Source organism: Nyctibius grandis, chromosome 5 (genome assembly GCF_013368605.1).
Source record: "Nyctibius grandis isolate bNycGra1 chromosome 5, bNycGra1.pri, whole genome shotgun sequence".
NCBI lineage: Eukaryota > Metazoa > Chordata > Aves > Nyctibiiformes > Nyctibiidae > Nyctibius > Nyctibius grandis.
The window spans coordinates 14,821,602-14,841,396 of NC_090662.1; the positions used below are offsets into that span (position 1 = coordinate 14,821,602).

The 19,795-nt window shown below is 40.9% G+C and overlaps 1 protein-coding gene across 7 annotated transcripts in view; it reads right to left on the reverse strand.

Moving 5' to 3' along the window:
• SLC26A5 (solute carrier family 26 member 5) overlaps positions 1–19,795 on the reverse strand; it is a 40,338-nt gene that overhangs the window by 11,393 nt on the left and 9,150 nt on the right. For 6 of the 7 annotated variants that reach the window (XM_068402529.1, XM_068402524.1, XM_068402525.1 and 3 more), the window contains 8 exons: positions 13,618–13,831; positions 11,679–11,818; positions 8,274–8,384; positions 7,560–7,741; positions 6,862–7,026; positions 4,660–4,812; positions 3,330–3,412; positions 3,088–3,235 (listed from right to left, as the gene is read on the reverse strand). In XM_068402529.1, coding sequence (XP_068258630.1) covers positions 3,088–3,235; positions 3,330–3,412; positions 4,660–4,812; positions 6,862–7,026; positions 7,560–7,741; positions 8,274–8,384; positions 11,679–11,818; positions 13,618–13,784 — 1,149 coding nt within the window. In that variant the 5' untranslated portion in view covers positions 13,785–13,831. Of the gene's footprint in view, positions 1–1,752; positions 1,943–3,087; positions 3,236–3,329; positions 3,413–4,659; positions 4,813–6,861; positions 7,027–7,559; positions 7,742–8,273; positions 8,385–11,678; positions 11,819–13,617; positions 13,832–19,795 lie in introns of those variants that run through there. The other variant, XM_068402530.1, reaches the window with a different exon arrangement.

Genomic DNA, 19,795 nt, shown 5'->3' on the forward strand with positions numbered 1-19,795 from the left:
GCCCCATGCACCGCTACAGGCTTGGGGAAGAGTGGCTGGAAACCCGCCTGACGGAGAGGGACCTGGGGGTGTTGGTCGATGGCCAGCTGAACATGAGCCTGCAGTGTGCCCAGGTGGCCAAGAAGGCCAACAGCATCCTGGCTTGTATCAGAAATAGTGTGGCCAGCAGGACTAGGGAAGTGATCATCCCTCTGTACTTGGCACTGGTGAGGCCGCACCTCGAATACTGTGTTCAGTTTTGGGCTCCTGTGACGGACAGAGTTTGTATGCCTTAAACAACTTGTTTGACAACTCGGAGGAGGGTATGGGTGCTACAGAGGCCTGCAAGTCTGGCAAGAGATAAGGGCCTTGGGAACGGAACAATACCCCTGCTGTGCCTTAATTGTTGTGATTTACAACTCTGGCTGGAGCAAGAGATAAGTCCTGCGGAGGCGGGATGGTATCTTTTCCTTGGGGCCAGCTTACATGTGCAACAACTTTGCAAGGCCTCAACCACGCTTGTGCAGAAGCGGGGTCATACAGCGGACACCACAACTAGGGGATCACAACCACCAGACATCCCTTGAGGGACCACCGACTCATTTCGAGAACAATGTAAGACGACAAAGCGCAGGCGTCCCAATTAGCATGGGAAGCGAGCAGAGGGGGGGGAGACAAGAGGGATGTTACCACCCTCTCCTATCTCATATGCAAATGACCTAAAGTATTTAGACCTTCTCACTTGGGATGCTGGTGCGCGCTCCTGCCCGCCACCTGAGGACCGATCCTGCAAGTGATTTACCGGAGGAGCAACTCTGCAAGCAACTTACCAACTCTACAGACAACTTACATCGCTGGATCCAAGGGTGGTGATCTCTCTTTCTCTCTCTCATAGTCTCTATCCTCTTTCTCTTTTCCCTTTTCCTTTTCTCTCTTTTCTCAATGCCTTTAGAAACCCAAGACACTTACAACCATGCAGCTTTCCCTGTATTAATAAATTGTTCTTAATTTCATACCAGTTATTTGGTGTTGTTTCACCTTAATTTACTCCAAGGGATTTATGAACTAGTTGCGACCAGGTCGTAACAGCTCCTCACTACAAGAAAGACATTGAGGTGCTGGAGCAAGTTCAAAGAAGGGCAACGAAGCTGGTGAAGGGTTTGGAGCACAAGCCCTGCGAGGAGAAGCTGAGGGAACTGGGGTTGTTTAGCCTAGAGAAAAGGAGGCTCAGGGGAGACCTTATTGCTCTCTACAACTACCTGAAAGGAGGCTGTAGTGAGGTGGATGTTGGTCTCTTCTTGCAAGTACAAGCAATAGGATGAGAGGAAACAACCTGAAGTTGTGCCAGGGGAGGTTTAGATTGGATATCAGGAAAAATTTCTTCACTGAAAGGGTTACCAAGCATCGGAACAGGCTGCCCAGGGAAGTGGTGGAGTCACCATCCCTGGAGGTATTTAAAAGACATGTAGTTATGGCGCTTAGGGACATGGTTTAGTGGTGGACTTGGCAGTGCTGGGTTAATGGTTGGACTCGATCCTAAAGGTTCTTTCCAACCCAAATGATTCTATGATCTGTTAAATAAAATATCTGACGAAGTGCTGGAGACATTTCCCATCCTTAAATGTTACAGTAATGAGTCAGACTGAAAACTAAAATGAATGACAGCATTGCTTGTTTTAAGGATTTCTTCAACTTGGGGATAACTTGAATTTTAACCCTGAATATACATGGAAAATGGTTTCTCATACAAACACTGTTCTTTGCTTCCCACCCTAAACTATCTATCTGTTTAGTACTATCAGAACCAAGAGCAGCCTTGGCTGTGTTTCCACGGGTGGTAGTCCATTGCTGTACCTGAAAAAAACTATGTGTGTCCACTGCTTCATCAGGAAGATCCCACATGAGAACCGTTATCGTGAGCAAGATCAGAGCTCCATCTCCGTCAGTACTGTGTTTCTGATGCCTAAGAAAGTAGTTGCTTGTAATGAGGCCTCCCCAGATTACTCTGCATCCCACTATTTGTAACTGAGGTGACCTGAGGTATACATTTTCAATAGTTCTCAATTAGTTTTTCTCTTTGCATTTGTACAATCATTTTTTGATTCATTTAAACACTCAGCATGCGCTCCATCAGGTGACAAGGTGTTTAACATCCAAGTGAAGTAGCACCTGGCACCTCCTAAGGAAAAAAGATCTAGATGCCTAACTCAGGTCAGTGATGATTATTTTAATTAACGTACATAGAACTGATTCCATCCATGCAGCTACAGCTTTGTCCTCTTCTGTCTTTGGGTAACAAAAAACAATGATATGAAGGATGAGATTCATCTGACCAGATTTAAAACTCTGTAGGTAAAAGTCATCTAAACTCCATTTACTCTCAGAGGAAGACAGCCATTTTGAGAAGGGGGAACAGCTGATCTGTGCTGTGTCAGACGTTTGCTCTAGGAAATGCGTTATAGCATATGAACTCTGTCTCCCTTGACACCATGATGATATCAACCAATAATCCCATTGCAATATTGATTCTAAATTGCACAGGAAGGACAGAGTAGGTGAGGATGACATATCGTTTTAGTTTTAGAGAGTCCCTAACCACAGCCTTTATTACTCAAATCATGATCAGAATGCTAACTACAGACAGGGCCAACTGCCTATTTGCAATAGGTGGGAATAAAAACAAACTATAAAACATAATTGGAATTTCTAAACTTTAGATAACAGTTCTTTGACACATAAGGAAGGCATTGCATTTATCACATTGAAACTCTATGCTTCGCTCTGTTACAGAAAGTAGAGATAAAGTAGCTGCCCATCAGGACGGTAGGCTAAGTAATGATTGTCCAAACAATTAGTATTAATGCATGTGTCCAAGTCTAACAGAAGCAAGTTTCCCAACATGAAGCTACAAGTGAAACTGGTTATTAAAACACAGCCAGAAGAAGAACTTAAAATAATTCCTGGCATTTAAATGTGTAGGCTGTCAAAAACCTGACCCGATTCCACTATGAAAGAAAAACTCATTTTTGTCCAATATCCCATTCTACTTTAACGATAAAACAAAGGTGCTAGTGAGAATTTTCAACAAAGCAACCCAAATACTTTTACCTGATTCCCATCAATGGTGTAACCATGTTTAAGGGCAAAGATCTTGGCCATTGATACAGCCATTGAAAATCCAACTATTGCTATTGCTATTGCATCCACAAATATTGCTGGGATGAGCTGAATCTCGGGAACTGCTGGTGCACGTAACCTTGGAGATGAAATAAATATTTGCAAATTATTATAATAAAAGCTACATGCCATACAGAAAAGGTATAGTTTGAATAAGAATATATCTTCCCTACCCTTGAGGAATATTCCCAACAACATCCACTTTGTATGACTCACTCAGATTCATTCCAACCGAAACTCCTGTGCCAACAATTACCTAAAAATCCACAAACACAGTTGTAAACATCAGCTAGGAGGAGATAAAGCCACCCGAAGAACTAGTAACAATTAGCTGATTATGAATAAAACACACGAGGGATTCCATTTATTTGTCAATCAGTTTTCTAAGAGTTAGGGGGTAAAGAAACAGATAAAAAGCAAGTATCATGATTTTCCCTCCATCATCTTCAACCCCCACTGATTTTATAAAGTTTTCTTGGAAACAGTAAAATGGAACATGGTATGGTATGATGTGAATCACTCCAATTCCCTTTGTCTGAGTCAAGCCTAGGCAGAATAGTGTATTGGGAAGTTAAACACAAGGACAAGCCAAGGATGTCTGCACTGCCACATTTTCATGTGCATAACCTGCATGTTATCTGTAAATAGAACTGGTGCAGCAGCGGTGAAAGGAACAGCTGTAATATTGCTTTGCTATTGCTTTACTATCAATCAATATCCTATTACACCACCTCCTTCATCTCTCAACAGCATCCCTTTTCTTTGCTCCTTCTATCTAGATTGTACCCATAGCTTCAGTTATTCCCTTTCTCGGCTCTGAGTTTGTACAGGTTGTTTGAGAGCTCTAGATATCCAAGAACTCATTTTTAAATCCAACCACTTCTAAAGGTGAAAGGTTATCTCAATGTGGGCTTTGTGTGTATTAAGATAGTCTGCTTTATCCATGTGTTTTAGAGTAGTCATTTGAAACAGTATCAATGCTGCAGTCAGTTATCAGCCTCAGAAACAGAGCAAGGAAGGTTAAGTAGTAAATCCCATCGGTTCCTGCTCTTCTTTCTACCGCTGCATTTTAAAAAGCAAGCAAGCCCTGCAGAACCTCTGAAACAGGCATGTGTAAGCACCTTCCTTCAGGAGGGAGTTCTGAGCTCTTGGACTCCAAGTGGAAAATGCCACTCAGAGGCGTGTCTTGCAGAGAACCATTCAGGTGCTGGAACTCCAGGATAGAGTGGGTTTCACAACAAATCTCTACCTACCCGTTGCCATAGGGGACTGTGGGTGTTTAACTGGGTTTTCAACTCTTCTTTGGGACTTTATGCCTAAAACTTGGGCACGTCAGTCCCTAACCTTATAAGTATCCAAACCTTCAGCTGGGTCAAGCCTCAAATGAATTATGTTCAACAGAAGTTACTCTAAAGCTCAATGAGACTCGACAGAAAATGAGATTGTTTCTACAGCTTAAAAATAGTTATACAATTTAGCTATAGAATTTCACAACTGGCTCACCAAAATGATCTCCATAGGAATAGGAACTGGGAGCTTCTTCTTAAACCGGAGATTGATTTCCTTGCCAATCAACAACAGAACAATGCACGTTAATCCAACGATCAATGCAGCAATATTGGTTGTTGTTATTTTCGAAAGCACAGCAGCTATACTCTGCAACACAACAGAAGTATCATAATTATTCCTAAGAAAACATAATCTTCATGGAGATTTGCCACAACAGAGCAAATTACACAGTACTGCTCAGCTGTGGCTTTATTCTGCATTTATAACCACAGTGAACCAGTGCCTCACCAAAATCCCCACTGTTCCCACGAAATACACAAGTTCAGAATATCTCAGTAAGGGAGATGCACTTGCAATCATTTATAATATCAGTCTTCCTCAAATGGGGCAAAAATTTGGAGAAAAAACTATCACGGGGGAAAGAGTCTAAACTAAACCGCATCTCTTATCCTCAACCTTTTCACACATATTTCATACTGGCAGCTACCTGAAAGCAATAAATGCAAACTCCTTCTAATACCTTCAAATATTCTTTGGCAAGTCACATCTACTTAGAGCTGCATAAACCATTCTAAAACGATAAAGCTGCTGAGACAACCATTGAGGTTACCATAGCAATATGATTAAATAACAGTGATCTTGCAACACTGCTGAACTGGCCATTATTCCAAATATCTTTTAGTTGAAAACACTATTAAAAGGGTGTTAGGAAAGAAAGCTTGCTGGAACACAGAAGTTGCTAGAGGGTAAGTGATTCCCCTACCAATTACTTCTCCTTCTTCCACTGCATTTAAAAAAATAAAAATAAATAAATAACCTCTGAAGAGGTCTTTGAAAGAAGATCTACATATCTGTCTTTAGATAGAAGGAAAATTACAGCAACTATCAGTGTATTATACATTCAAGATGTACTATCAAGACATCTTGAATGTATACCTGCCCTCCTATTTGCTTCGCAGTTAGTATGTCTGGTTTCCAGATTAGTGAACTAAACAGCAAATTTAGGAATCAATCATTAGTGAAGCCTTGTTTCCAAAAGGTTTGTTATATCTGCACAAATAGGCAAGACAGATTTCCACAAAGTAATTTCTATAGCCTCCATGTAGTCAAAATCCTGAAGCTTCGTTATTGCTGAGCCAATCTGCTCAAAAGCTTGAATTTTCACAGATATCTGTGATCTTCCCTATTCTTCCACTCAGGAGTTCTTGTCTGCAAAATCAGACCATTGATTTTGTGGTAACAGCTTGGGGCTTCCTAGACTGGCAGGCAATTCAGATTGAGATGCATTTCAACTCTGCTTGTTCATAACAGCAAGAAAAGTAATGCTCATATAAACTTAAAAGCTTTGGTTGTGATTTCAATTAGAAATGTCCCCTTAAACAAATAATCTACTGCATGGGATCCATACAATTTTTTCAGATCACAACTGTCAACTTTAAATTCAAGTGAACAAGAGCTTTTGGTTTTACTTAAGTCATACTAACCAAATCATAGCTTTACACTGCATGGTTTTTCTTCTGTCCTCTTGCATCATTATGTGTCAGACGGAAGGTGAGTGGAAGATTAGGCTATGAGCTATGTCAAGTACTGGATCCCTACATGCTCTGAACAATCAGTTTCAATGCTTAGGGTCTTCGATATATAGCACTGTTTCACACTGAGTTTCTTTCAAAATAGTTTTTCCCACTACTCTAAAGAACAGGTACATTTATGATGACACAGCACTTTGTGTCCAAGTACACTAAAAACCAGCTTACAAACAGGAAATGAAGAATACTCACATCAGGAACTGTGTGTGAAATTAAAGAAATACAGACTGGGCAAGGTTCCGAGAATAACATTTCCTAGCTTTGCAAAACATGTCTCATCTACAGTGAAGCATTTTAGTAGCACATTTTCCCATGAGGCGCAAGAGACTTGCTTCAACGAACATTATCTGTTCATTACAAAACTACATTTAGCAGAATCCTAAAATCTGCTGCCCATCTCAGACTGTGCTGATCTATCAAGTCGCACCCAAGCTGCACTTTAAGATGCTCACATATTGCTACAGCACCCAAAGACCTCATACCCAGTTTATAATACTGAAGCATTACTCTACTTACTGCCAAAATAATTAAAAAAAAATAGGAAAAGGCTTAAGTACTAGATCCAGACAATGCAGAATTTGCATGTTTAGTAAATGTATTTACTCACATATACAACTGAGAGGGGTCCACTGTATCGGTTAGTCTTAACGCCAAGGAGATACTTTAACTGAGAAGTAAAGACATGAACCGCAGCAGCCGTAGTAAATCCTCGAACCAAAGGCTCTGTTAGATAGATGGCTACAAATCCAAATCGAAGGAGACCTAAACACAACTAATGAAGAGGAGAAATATTAACCATGTGACTCCCACTGCAGCCTGAACATCAGCACTATATAGCAAACAGGCTACAGGACACCCCTTCTTGCCTTGATGCCTAAGCCAGATCAGGCAAACCCGAACTTGGTCCTTCTAAAGCCACAGTTCAGTAAGTAGCCATCAATGCACCAAATCTTCCATGCCACTGGCAGGTGCAATGTGCAATATGGGTAAACATATGTGTTTGTATGCATTTATGGACAGATTAGAGAACATCAGGTTGAGTTTTTCTGATGGGATAGGAAAAAATGAAAAGGGGCAGGTCCCATTTTTCCCAGTCAAGCCAAGACGCCAGACAAAGACTTGCCTCCAGTGTATCCTTCCCCACTTCTGTTATGTGGCTGCCATGAAGCAGCCTGTATTCTACACAGTGCAGTGTTGAAGCACAAGTCTATTGACAAGGGATCTGCCATGACCCAGTGCCCCTTGCAACTGCAAGTCTGGCAGCAGCATCTGAACTTGCCCTTAGAGCAGACTGCAAGCACATACCTGGATAATTCCTGAAAGAAAGGCGAGAGTCACAGCTACCTGTGCCCTCTTGGCATCCCTAGCAGAGTAATATTCAAGGGAATCTGTGACATTAGTAGAATTATAGCCTACAGAAATAATTTCATCAGGCACTTCTCTCACAGCAACACCACCAATCATCATACTAACAACAGCAAAGGTGCCTGAAATAAGAGGGAGAGGAAAAAAACTGGTTAAAATCCTGGTGGGATTTTTTTTAGGAATGGTTCTTAATAAGCAATATGTGCAATTACACTATATTAGAGTTTTATACCTAAATACTGTATATTTTAGTCCCGAAATCTGCACCATTAAAGTTGGTTAGATAGTGAACATACACGTCTATGGTAAGTGAACATGATAATTTTTTTCTATTTCAGTTTCTGTTATGCAAATCAAAGATTCATCCTGGCCACATAGACAGTTGACTACAGTGATGAATTTACAGTTCAGGAGTTCACAGTACACATTTCTAGATCTAATCCGATAAAAGATGCTCTTTTATTCCTAAGTAGGATGGATAAATTAACAATAAAAAATACTGCTAATGTTTGACACATTTGTCTTACTCCTATTCACTTCAATTTGAATTCATGGAAAACAGCTACACTTTCTATTTCTCCAGTTTTATTTTTTACAACTTTAATATTAAACACACGCACACAGACAGACTTCCATTTATCCATACAGATATACCTATCGATATGTGCTTGGAGGTTCCAAAAAAAGTATATAGAAAGACAGGATAAAATGAAGAATATAGGCCGAATACCGGGGGAACAGCTGCCAGCAAAGCATAGGCTAAACCTAGAAAACAGACACAAATGTGTATGTTAGGCAAACAACAGAAAGAAACCATCTGAAGCAAAAGGATTTAAGCCTACTAAAACTGAACTCACCTAATAGGAAATCTAGTGACATATCACAGGTTTAAAAAACAAGAAGTCCTGCAGGGAATACTCTTTAATATGAACAATACTGCAGGGCAGTGCCTAGAAACCTGAGTGGTTTGAGTCAGGAAACCATGTGCCTCCAATTACAGGCACTGCAGGTGTGTGCGTGCATGTTTGTACGCACATCTGTGCATCCGTGCGCTCATTGTTTTGCCTTTGTGGCTGGAAGTACTTCGTAATAGCCAAAACCACTTTCTGTTGCTTTCGTTTTCATCTGTCAAAGAATGTAATTAAAACCACCCAAAACTCCAAAACCCCATAACCAGTGGGATACATTTGTTTTTTCTCCTCCTTTTCTAATCAGACATGATCTTCATGGTAATCCATGACTGATTAAACACTTCCCTTCTCTCTCCCCCCTCATCCCAGAAGGAGTGGGATGATGTAACAGTTTATGTGTCTGCAAAACATGCTCCAACATGTAAAATAAGCAGGGAAACATTGTTTACGATCTGTAAGGTCACAGAGCTTATACGGTCTGGTATTCTCCCCGAAAATGAAGTCCTTTTTGTTACTAAGCCCTGTCCAGTTCCACACAGTGGAAATGCGATCCATGTCATTCCCATTTGTAGGTGGGGCTGGCAAGCACAGCAACGGAGCTGCGGGGGAACAGCTCTAAGGGAGGTCAGGGAGAGACATCTCCCACGGTGCTCCCCCTCTGCGTGACTGAGCGTGTGCTTATCATGGGACCAGGCTCACAAGCAAATTGTGTGCACCACGTGATATGGCACGTAAGCAGTTCCAGCAAAATCAATAGTTCTACACGGCTTGTGTTAATGAGAATTAGACGCCAGAACTGAATAAATGGGCCTCGAGAAGAAAATCCTGCATCCTGGATTGGCTTGGTTCTCCAATTCACCTTTGCAAGTGCAGACTCATGACACCTGAGGAAGCTGTGTGTTCTTACCACACTTGGGCAGACTGGTCCAAGTTTGGACCAAAACGCTCAAGGGTCTAGTGCAAATTACAAAAGGAAGCAATGGTTCGCTCACCACAGAGAGCTAGTGATACTTGAAAACACCTCTCCCAATTAATTTATTTTTAAATTGAGAGACAAAGCATCAGGTTACCACAAAAGAACAAAACCAGGAAGGGATCTTCTGTGTCATCCAAGCACTCTTGCACAGTGTAATAGCTCACATGGCTTTGCTCATGCCCTAAGTCTGAGTCCTAACCAAGAATTTGTATTCCTATCAGAACTGGACTGATGATATCGTTTATTCTCTTGCAGTAATGAGCTTTTCATTAAGTACTTCTGAAACTCATCCCGCATATATTCTCTGCCCCAGGGGCTACCTCTCATGCCAAGAGTATCAGCAGAACACCCTGTACTATAACAGCCTGGCCTTTAATATGGTGGTAAACTTAACTGTACAAGCGACCAGAACTGAAGACCAGTGGTTTCAAAACCAGGAGGGTGGGTCCATGTGAAGTTCCTGATCTGAACCTTTTATTCCTTTTCCTTTTCATTTGTACTGGCATTTTTAAAGGTTGTCCGTGCCAAGGAAATAAAGATATATTGACATGAGAGGAGTTCATGGCTTAAACACCCGGGTCATTGTAGTTCTGCCTGGAATGATTCCTAGGCTGCTTTGAACTCATGCTTGCTACAATTACATCCATTCCAGAAAAATAAAAGTTCAACCTTTGTCTTTTTAGAAAGGGAAAGATAGGAGCAGTTCAAGGGCATGTCTGCAGTCACCAAAGGAAAGAATAATGTTTAGTTTAAAAGAAAGTCACAAAATTAAGTATAAAGTTCACTGCTGACCACTTAAATTTTAGCGTCCTTATCCGGTCATCACATAAACTGTGTTTCAGTACACAACCGGTAATGTTTGTGTCTAGTATATGACAGATTTGCCTGACAGTTAACCACATTACTTATCAGTTTAAGATAAGTTGATGTTTATATTTGTTTATGTTTTATATTTGTTTATATTTTTATATTTTATTATATTTTTAAGAAAAAATATCCTTAATTATAAAAAATGGTACAAAACCAGGAAGCTACAGAAATAAAGAAGTCAACTGCACAGATTGTTAGGATATTCCATTGCATTAATGGGTTACTGACTATTAAAATCTAGGCTTCTTGGATTTACAGATTAATTCTTCAGATCTGCCTCAGCCTAAAGTGGAACAAGTGAGGTGGAAACATGAAATAAGCCAAAATGCAAGTAAACTTATATATGCTTAATTACATTACCCTTAGCATGAGGACTCCTCTGGACTGGGCTCTGCACAAATTCAAGAATTCCCTCTACTCCAAGACCTCCTAGGGAAATCTACTGGGACAGTGGCAGCTGTTGTAAAGGTGCCATTCCCACAGCAGTGATGGCAGCCCATAATGATACTGCTGTAAAAATGCTGTCACTTTCTAACCCTACAGCAGTTCTGAAACTGCTGATAGTGAGGTGTCAGGCTGAACAAAAGATTCCACTGGTGCAGTCACCAAGAGCTGAACAGAACAGTGAACACTGGCTTTCTCTTAATCTACCAGAGAGCCTGCTCCTGCTTCAGGGCCAGGCTCCACTTGGGGTGAAACCTCCAAGTAATTTAATAGAAATTCCACAGATTTGTCATCTTGTTATAGAAGATACTTTTGATTTATTTTCACCGTGTAAATCATTGCCCACTACTTAAACTGGTTCCAGCTTAAACTGGTGACTTGTAGCCTTAAGAGAGAAAGAGAAATCGGTCTCTGATTTCTTGCACGTTCTTCTCTGGTTGAATTTAGTTTGGTTACTTTGCAACAGTTGCTCTCCTGACACATCATGTCTATTAGATACTGCTACCCTCTGTAGGAAATTTGCTACAACTTTCAGGATGAGGAGATCACAAAATAATTGGGTGCATTCAGCAAAGGTTTAGACCTGCACTTAAACTGTGAAAAGTTGTTCTGTCATCAAGAGCTGTCCGCATTAATCGGAGAGGTAAGCTGCTTTTACAGTTTGCTGCCTATCACTGACTTGCAGTTTTAAGGGAGTCATCATTATGGGCAGGTCTCCAGAACACTATACTGATCTCCACCCACACACCTGAAATACACATCCTATTCTCATGAGCACCTGTGCAGGAAGCAAAGCCCTATCATAAAAGCACACACAGAAAACGCAAAGAGGATAAATAAACCCAGAGAGATACTGACCTTGCGGAAGCTGCATAACCCCAGTGCTTATACCTGAGATAATGTCTCCTAATAAGTATTTCTTCACTGGGTAACGGGGAAGCCATTTTAAAATTGGTAAGAAACTGTAAAGATGAGATTTGGCTTTCTTAGAAGAACAACTGAAAAGACAAAGCAGAAAGAAAAAGTTAGACATTAGCAGGGGACAAATGGGTCGAAAAAATTGTCTTTCATCCCTGTGCAGGGAAACAACTCCATTAAAGGCAGGCTCAGAACCCTGATGACAGTAATTTCTGGAAAAAGCTTAAGCACAAACAACTATGACTCCAGTTAATTTAGCCCTTTATCACATGTTGGTTGCTGTTCACCAACCTTATGAAACTGGAGAAGAGAATCAGAGTCTTGTGAGGCTGGAGGTCAATGGGAAGTGAAACTGTTCAAGTCCATGCACGATAGAGCAGCCACACAACAGTTTTTGCTGAGATCATTCCTAGTATTACAATCCCCTGAGGACAACTTACTTTCTGATAGCGGTTTTCACTCATCAAAGTACTTTGCAATGATTTTTCCTATTTGTATTTACTATTTGTGTGCTTTATACTTTTTTGATTATAACATTTTATATTATTATGCTTTTTTTTAAACTATTATTTTACTAATGCTTGTTACTATCACTGGTACTGATAGGCTAACTTTCAGGCTATTTGAGAACATAACCCTTCTTTAACCTGAAAGGAAAGGCACTGAAGCCAGCAACACTGATCCTTGTCTCTCTTAGCAGAGTTATTAACCTTTGGAAACCCCGGCTCATGACAAATGGATAGAGCCAGGAAATAAATACCTCTATCCAGTACTGCCATGCATCACACTTTGATTGTACTGTGGTAAGAAAGTTTAACCTTGGATAAAAATACAACACTCGGATCATTTTTCCTTTGCAGTTTGATGAAGGCAACTCCACTAATTTATCCAACATTTCTGTGTAGGGGAAGTGCAAGACAACTGCAGAGATTTTTAACGTTTCTGAATTCTCACAGGACTAAATTGCACAGTGAAGAAGCTTATTGCTACAAGTGAGAGAGGAACTAGAGCCATCCAACTTCTCCATGTTTAAGCAGATTGAATCACAAGAAGTGATAGCTCAGGATTTTGATCCAGTATTTTTTATTCAGGCCAAACAAGGTTTCTGAGGTGGAAATAGGTGCTATTACCATTACAATGGTCATTCCGTTAACCAAAACAAATCTCCAAATGTCAAATCATGTGAACATGAATATTTTACAGACAAGCAGTCATGCAAAAATCATTTGTTGTCTTCCAGAACAAGGTTCTTGCAAGAAATTGAATCAACTCTGCAAATGAAGCATGGATAAATGTAAAGCTAATGAGAACTTAACTAGAATAAGTTTCTCTTCAGTGTCCTCTGGTACCACAGAGCAAGAGTTGCACAGTTAAAGACATTTTCTGTCTAACCAGATGACACTTAAATTCCAAGGCAGTTAGTTAAAAGCTACAGAATGCCTCTATTAAGTTCTTATTAGACTAATAATTTAGATTTCTACACAGCTGTCAGACATCTCCATTTTTCTTCCTCGAAAGGATCATGTGAAGCACAAATTTGGCCGTAAGTATTTCCACGTAAAAAGGACAGATATTTTTCTGGGCCTTATGAATTCATGTCACATGATTTGACTAATACTTCACATTCCTATGCTGCATATTTTTCCTTTGCACTTTGGTGAAAGCAATTTCACTAATTTATCCAACATTTTGTAATATAGTTATACATTAACATATAAAAACACATATACAGCTTCAGCACAGTCTTGCTGAATAATCAAAGTAGAACTACTGCTTTTATCTTTTAAATTTCTTTGAAGAGATTACCAGCTATGTGCATGAATGAATTAAGATAGAATATTTCTAATCAATAAAATTAAGATAAGAAAAAAACCCCTACCGACAAAAATGTACAATCTTCTGCCTTAAAGCCTGAGGTGTTCTTTCTCGTCTGTGCAGCTGTCCCTGCAAGAGCTCTTGGTTATATATTGGTCTCTCCACACAATACCTCTGGGTTTGCTCAAGATGTGCTTCATGTTCTTGAGCATGTTCCATAGTTGTCCTCATGGAGCAGGAGCCAATGAAGAACAGTACCACAGTCTCCACTGAAAAATCTGGTTGCAGACAAGATAAGTTTGGTTACTTTTTTAACCTCAGATCTGGCATTTCCTTTCAAAGAACGTATTTTGAGGCTAGAGACAAGAACTGTGAATGCAGTTTAAAAGCACTAATTCGATAGTCCATAACAGCAGTAAGTAAATAAACCACACTCACAATCTTTACTGTATGGAAGCCATTAACGTACACTTCTCTTACGTAAAGAAAATTTTTGCATTAATTACTCTGTAAATAATTGCAGAAACAAAATTGGAAGGTTATATTCATGCTTATTTGGATTCTCCCTCCTCAGTTTTCAAAGGAAATGTCAGCGCTGAAGGGAGATTACTTTATTGCTGAGTTACTTCCTGCTTACTCACAAACTGTCACATCCATCTCCAAAAGACAGAACTCCAATTTTAACCCTGAGAAAGCCACTTCTTTCTTCCAGGTGCCCAGTTGTTTCCTGCATCCATCCACCTGCTTTCTCCTCCCTCTCTTTCAGAGGCTTGTTTTTCCAGACAGCATCTCAAAGACGCACAATTCACCACTTCCAAAAAATTATTCTTTCAGTGGATATGCCACTTACTGCTGTTCTCAGTCCTGCATCCACTAAAACAGGAGTCACAATTTTAAAACTAGCCAGAAGGTTTGCAACATCTATTTGTCTGTCTGATTCAATGCCATAAATGTCTTAACATGTTTAGGAGATACTCTGTTAATTCCTTTGCGCCATGTTGGTGCTTCTATTAATATCAGGCAAGAAACAGAACTCCAGATTATGAGCAAAATGACAGGACTGCTGTATCGTTAAGCAGAGATGCTGGCTAGTGCTACATTTGATGACAGAACGTGAGTGCAATGGGAAATAGAGCCATAACTGTGAACAAGGCCCTTGGGCTCAGGTCCAGCAAGTCACTTAAGCACGTGTTTGCCTTCAACCAAGGGAGCTAACCCAGCGGTGTTTTGTTTTTAGCTGTACATCAATACTTTCCTAGAAAAGGGTTACCACGCAGAAATTAAACAAATTGCTACCTAAACACTCAGACAAAGCTAACCGTGACTAGTCCCACATTCTGATTCAGCAAATACAGTCTGCCTGGCAGCGAAATACTCATTTGGCTTCCTAAGCCTTCAGTCTGACGAAGGTGCTGGAATTTTCCACGCAGGGCTTGCTGTCCTCTACCTTCCAGGACAGACATGACCTAGCATCTCTTCAGTTCTTGTTATTTCATAAGCAAGATTTTCCCTATATAGTCAGTCACAAAAGGATATTTTTTACTGATATTATAATTTTTTCTTTAAGCACGTTCAAGATTTACTTCAACTTTATCGTGTGTAATAAGGTACCTAAAACTTGATACGATACTGTTCTTCCAAACAAGGGTGCTATCAGAGCTTGTTACCTTTGTACTCCTGAAACATGTTTTAAGCTTCTCTTACATCTTTCCATAGTTTCAATTCACCGAGAAGCCTGAATGACATTTTGTGAATGATTTTCTCATATTATTGTAAATTGTAACTTTCAGCATTATGATTTTCCCCCCTGCCTGCAGATTTTGAGCCAGTCATCATTAGAATGGGATCGTTCTACCAGCAATTCCCATCTGAGCAGCTCTTTTTTCCCTCACCTCCACATTATGACATGTATCTCATTCCATATTTACAGCAGTGCCATCCATACTAAGATGTATGCTTGGCCACTAACATCTGTAGCACTTTTTTTTCATGTCTATGTCTACCTCCCCACAAATACCACTTCCTACTTCACATCTTGCCCTGTTACAGACAGTGGGCTACCCATGAATCCTAGTGTATTAACTTCTAGCCAGCAAAACTGAAACTTTAACCACCCTAGGATATGCTGGAAGGGCAACACAGCAGGACATAAGCAATCCAGGAGCCTTCTGAGGTGCCATGACGATAAGCTTCCTACCACAGGTGATGAAGGAGCTGACAAGAAGACATGCTCTGCTGGACCTGATACTTACAAACAAGGAAGAACCAGTCAGGAATATGAAGCCTGGGGGCAGCCTTGGCTGCAGTGACCATGAGATAGTGGAGTTCAGGATCCTGAGAGAAACAAGACATATAGCAGGCTTACAGCGCCAGACTTCAGGAGTGCAGACTTTGGCCTGTTCAGGGACCTGCTTAGAAGAATCCCATGGGATATGGTCCTGAAGAGAAGAAGGGTCCAGGAAAGTTGGCTGATTTTGTTGTGGAAACTGTGGATGTCCCCTCCCTGGAAGTGTTCAAGGTCAGGCTGGATGAGGCTTTGAGCAACCTGGTCTATGGCAGGGGGGTTGGAACTAAATGATCTTTAAGGTCCCTTCCAACCCAAGCCATTCTATGATTTTCAACGATTACCTCCTCCAGACTCAAGAATGGTCCACCCCAGTAAAATGAATTCAAGCAAGACTGGTAGGAGGCCTGTGCAGATGAACGAGGAGCTCCTGACAAAACTCATACATGAAAAAGCAGCATATGAGAGGTGGCAGCAAGGACAGATGACGCAGGAAGAATATAGAGACACTTCAAGCATGCAGGGACAGGGTTAGGAAAGCCAAAGTCCACCCGGAGATGAATCTGGAGAAGGACATGAAGGGCAACAAGAAGGGCTTCTACAGGGATATCAGCAGCAAGAGGAAGACTATAGAAAATGTGGGCCTTCTACTGAAAAGGTGACAAAGGACATGGTGAAAGATGAGCTTTGCCTCAGTCTTTACTGGTATGATCGGCCTTCAGCAATCCCAGCCCCTGAGACCAGTGGGAAAGTCTGGAGCAAGGAAAACTTAAATCAATGGAAAAGGATCAGGTAAGGGAACATTTACACAGATTGGACATACCCAAGTCCATGGGACCTGACAGGACACACCCATGAGGTCTGAGGGAGCTGACCAGTGTCATTGCGAGGCCACTCTCAATTATCTTTGAAAGGTCATGACAACTGGGGAGGTTCCTAAGGACTGGAAGAAAGCCAATGTCACTCCCACTTTCAAGACAGGTAAGAAGAAGGACCTAGGGAACTGCAGGCTGGTCAGCCTCACCTTAATCTCTGCGAAGGTGATAGAACAACTAACCCTGGAAATAATTTTCCAACATGTTAAGGACAAGAAGGTGATTGAGAGTAGTCAGCATGGATTTATGAAGGAAAAAATCATGCCTCATTGACTTGATAGCCTTTTATGATAAGATGACTGGTTTGGTGGAAAAGGGAACATCAGTGATATTACTTATCTTGTATTTTTCAAGGCTTTGTAAGGCTTTGTTCCCCATAGCAACCTCAAAGACAAACTGATGAAGTATGGGCTAGCTAAACAGACAGCGAGTTGATCTGCCAGGCTCAAAGGGTTGTGATTAGCAGCATGAAGTCCAGCTGGAGGTCAGTCACTACTGGAGTACTCCAGATGTTGATACATTGGGCCAGTATCATTTAATATATTCATTAATGACCCCGATGATAGCACAGAGTGCACCTTCAGCAAGCTTGCAGATGATACAAAACTGAAGAGAGCAGTTCATGTACCAGATGGTTATGCTGTCATTCAGAAGTACCTTGACAGGCTGGAGATATGAGCAGACAGAAACCTCATGAAGTTCAACACAGAGAAGCACAAAGTCCTGCATCTGGGAGAAATAATAGCCCCACGCGACAGTAAACACTGGAGACTCAATCATCTGGAAAGTGGCTGTGCAGAAAAAGACCTGTGGGTCCTGGTGGACAAAAGTTTGAACATAAGCCAGCAACGTGTCCTTCTGCCAAAGAAGGCCAGCAGCATCTGAGGCTGCATTACGCAGAGCACAGCCAGCAGGCTGGGGGAGGTGATTCTTCCCCTCTCCTCAGCACTGGTGAAGCACATGTGGAGTGCTGGGTCCAGTTCTGAGCTCCCCAGTGCAAGAAAGACATGGGCATCCTTAAGAGGATCTAGCAAAGTACCACAAAGATGATTAAGAAACTGGAGGCCCTGACATATGAGGAGTGGCTGAGAAAGCTGGGGTTGCTCAGCCTGGGTGGGGGGAGCATCAGAGAAATCGTATCAATGGATATAAATACCTGATGCAGCAAGGAGTAAATAGGCACTGGGCACAAGCTGAAATACAAGAAATTCTGTTTAAACATAAGGAAAAAAAATTACTGCAAGCATGATCAAACACTGGAACAGGCTGCCCACGGAGGTTGTGGAGTTTCCATCCTGAGAGATATTCATAATCTGACTGGACATGGTTTCGGGCAACCTGGTCTAGGTGACCCTGCTTGAGAAGGGGGGTTGTACTCTCTGCAGCCTCAACCATTCTGTGAATCCATAGTGGTCCCGATGTCATTGTTCACATAGAATGTATCTTTTCCAGTAATTAATTGGTGTGTTCTGGCAACATCAGCCTCATTTACAAATTAAGAAGCAATTTTAATCAGTCTTAAACAGAAAACCCACTCAAACAAATCAGAACAAACGAAAACTACAGCTGCATGCAAAAGGCACAAACCAAATCAGTTCAGAGGTTTGGTTTTGGCTAAACTGTTCCAATAAAATGAGAATATAATATCAAAACATTTCTATCCAAGGTTTTAAAAGCATGCACCCCTTCTTCCTGTTCCAAAAGACAAGAGCCCCCTGCTAACCCCAAACAATTCAGGTCCTGATTGGGATACATACTTTCCATATTCAATTTTGTTAAGCTTCAAGCAGATTGGTTAATATTTGGAAGAGCCACACAAGTTTGTAATGTAAGTCTAGACGGTGGAGATGTCTTAAGATCTCCAGTTCCTTTCTCATTTCTGTACGAATGGCCAGACTCTTCCAGGTACTATGAGCATGTACAGAACAAGACAAGTTCAGCCCTGCCTCTGTTTGTCATGATGAAATAAATGATACGGATTTATTTGACTAACTGGACAGGGCTCAACTGTAAATCAGTTATCCAGATGACGGCAAGTGTTAGTCTGAAACACCAGAGGTCACAACCTCAGTTTCACCATCACTCAGTTTGAAGGTTTTTAAACTGTAGATTAAGCATTTCTGATTCTGTTTGAACAAGGAATTTATACTGCACTGAATTATGGGAACCATCTAACACAAAGGTAAACCTGATGGAGGATACAACAGGATCTTGTGTTTAGCTATGGTTCACAGTGGATACCAGAACATAGAGAACAAATCACAAGCCGTTACAAGAGGTCCTAAATCTAGCCCAAAACCACAGCTGGATGCCTAATTTTCTGTATTCCATGTCATGTCACCAACTTCATCTTAACAGCCCTACATAATCATGTTCTCTGATGATCATTTTGAATACTAAGATGTAGATAATACAAGGAGGACTAAAGTCTTTAATATCATCCACCTCTTTTGCAAAAGCACACACAGAGCAAGGATTGAGATGCTGGTGTTTACAACAGATGAGACGCATTGTCCACAAAACAGCACAACAGCAGCATTTCGGGACTGGTTGAAGTGTCTCTTCAAGTGTTTGCTGAACAGCAGTATGACAAATTGCCAATAAAGATACCCAAGGCTTGGAAATTCAGCCTTGCTCTTCACTCCCAGCATCGAGGAAGAGCAAAAGTAGGTACTATCATCTTCATGAAAACAAAACTTACCACTATGATTTCTGAAAACTCCCAGACCTTTACCCAAAGGGAGAGAAAGGTGATCTCTAGGCATCTGAGTCTTAATTAATAGTGGAATACAGCTCTCGGACAACCTTTGAACTCCATAGCAAGAATAAAATTAAAAAGCTATAAGAAACACTGCCATTAATCTTATCAGCCAGATAAGAGTTGAGCAGAAGTAGTTAAAGCTGTATGTGAAAGACTTAAAGAGTTGGCGATTCTTTATCTGACTGATAAAGGCCTGTTCTTATGTTTTTACTGCTATTATCAAATCGAAGGTGTTAAAAAAAAGTGACGCAAACATCAATTTATAACACTATCACTAATAATTAAGTACTTTCTCTTCCCAGTCTTAGATGATAAAGCAGAG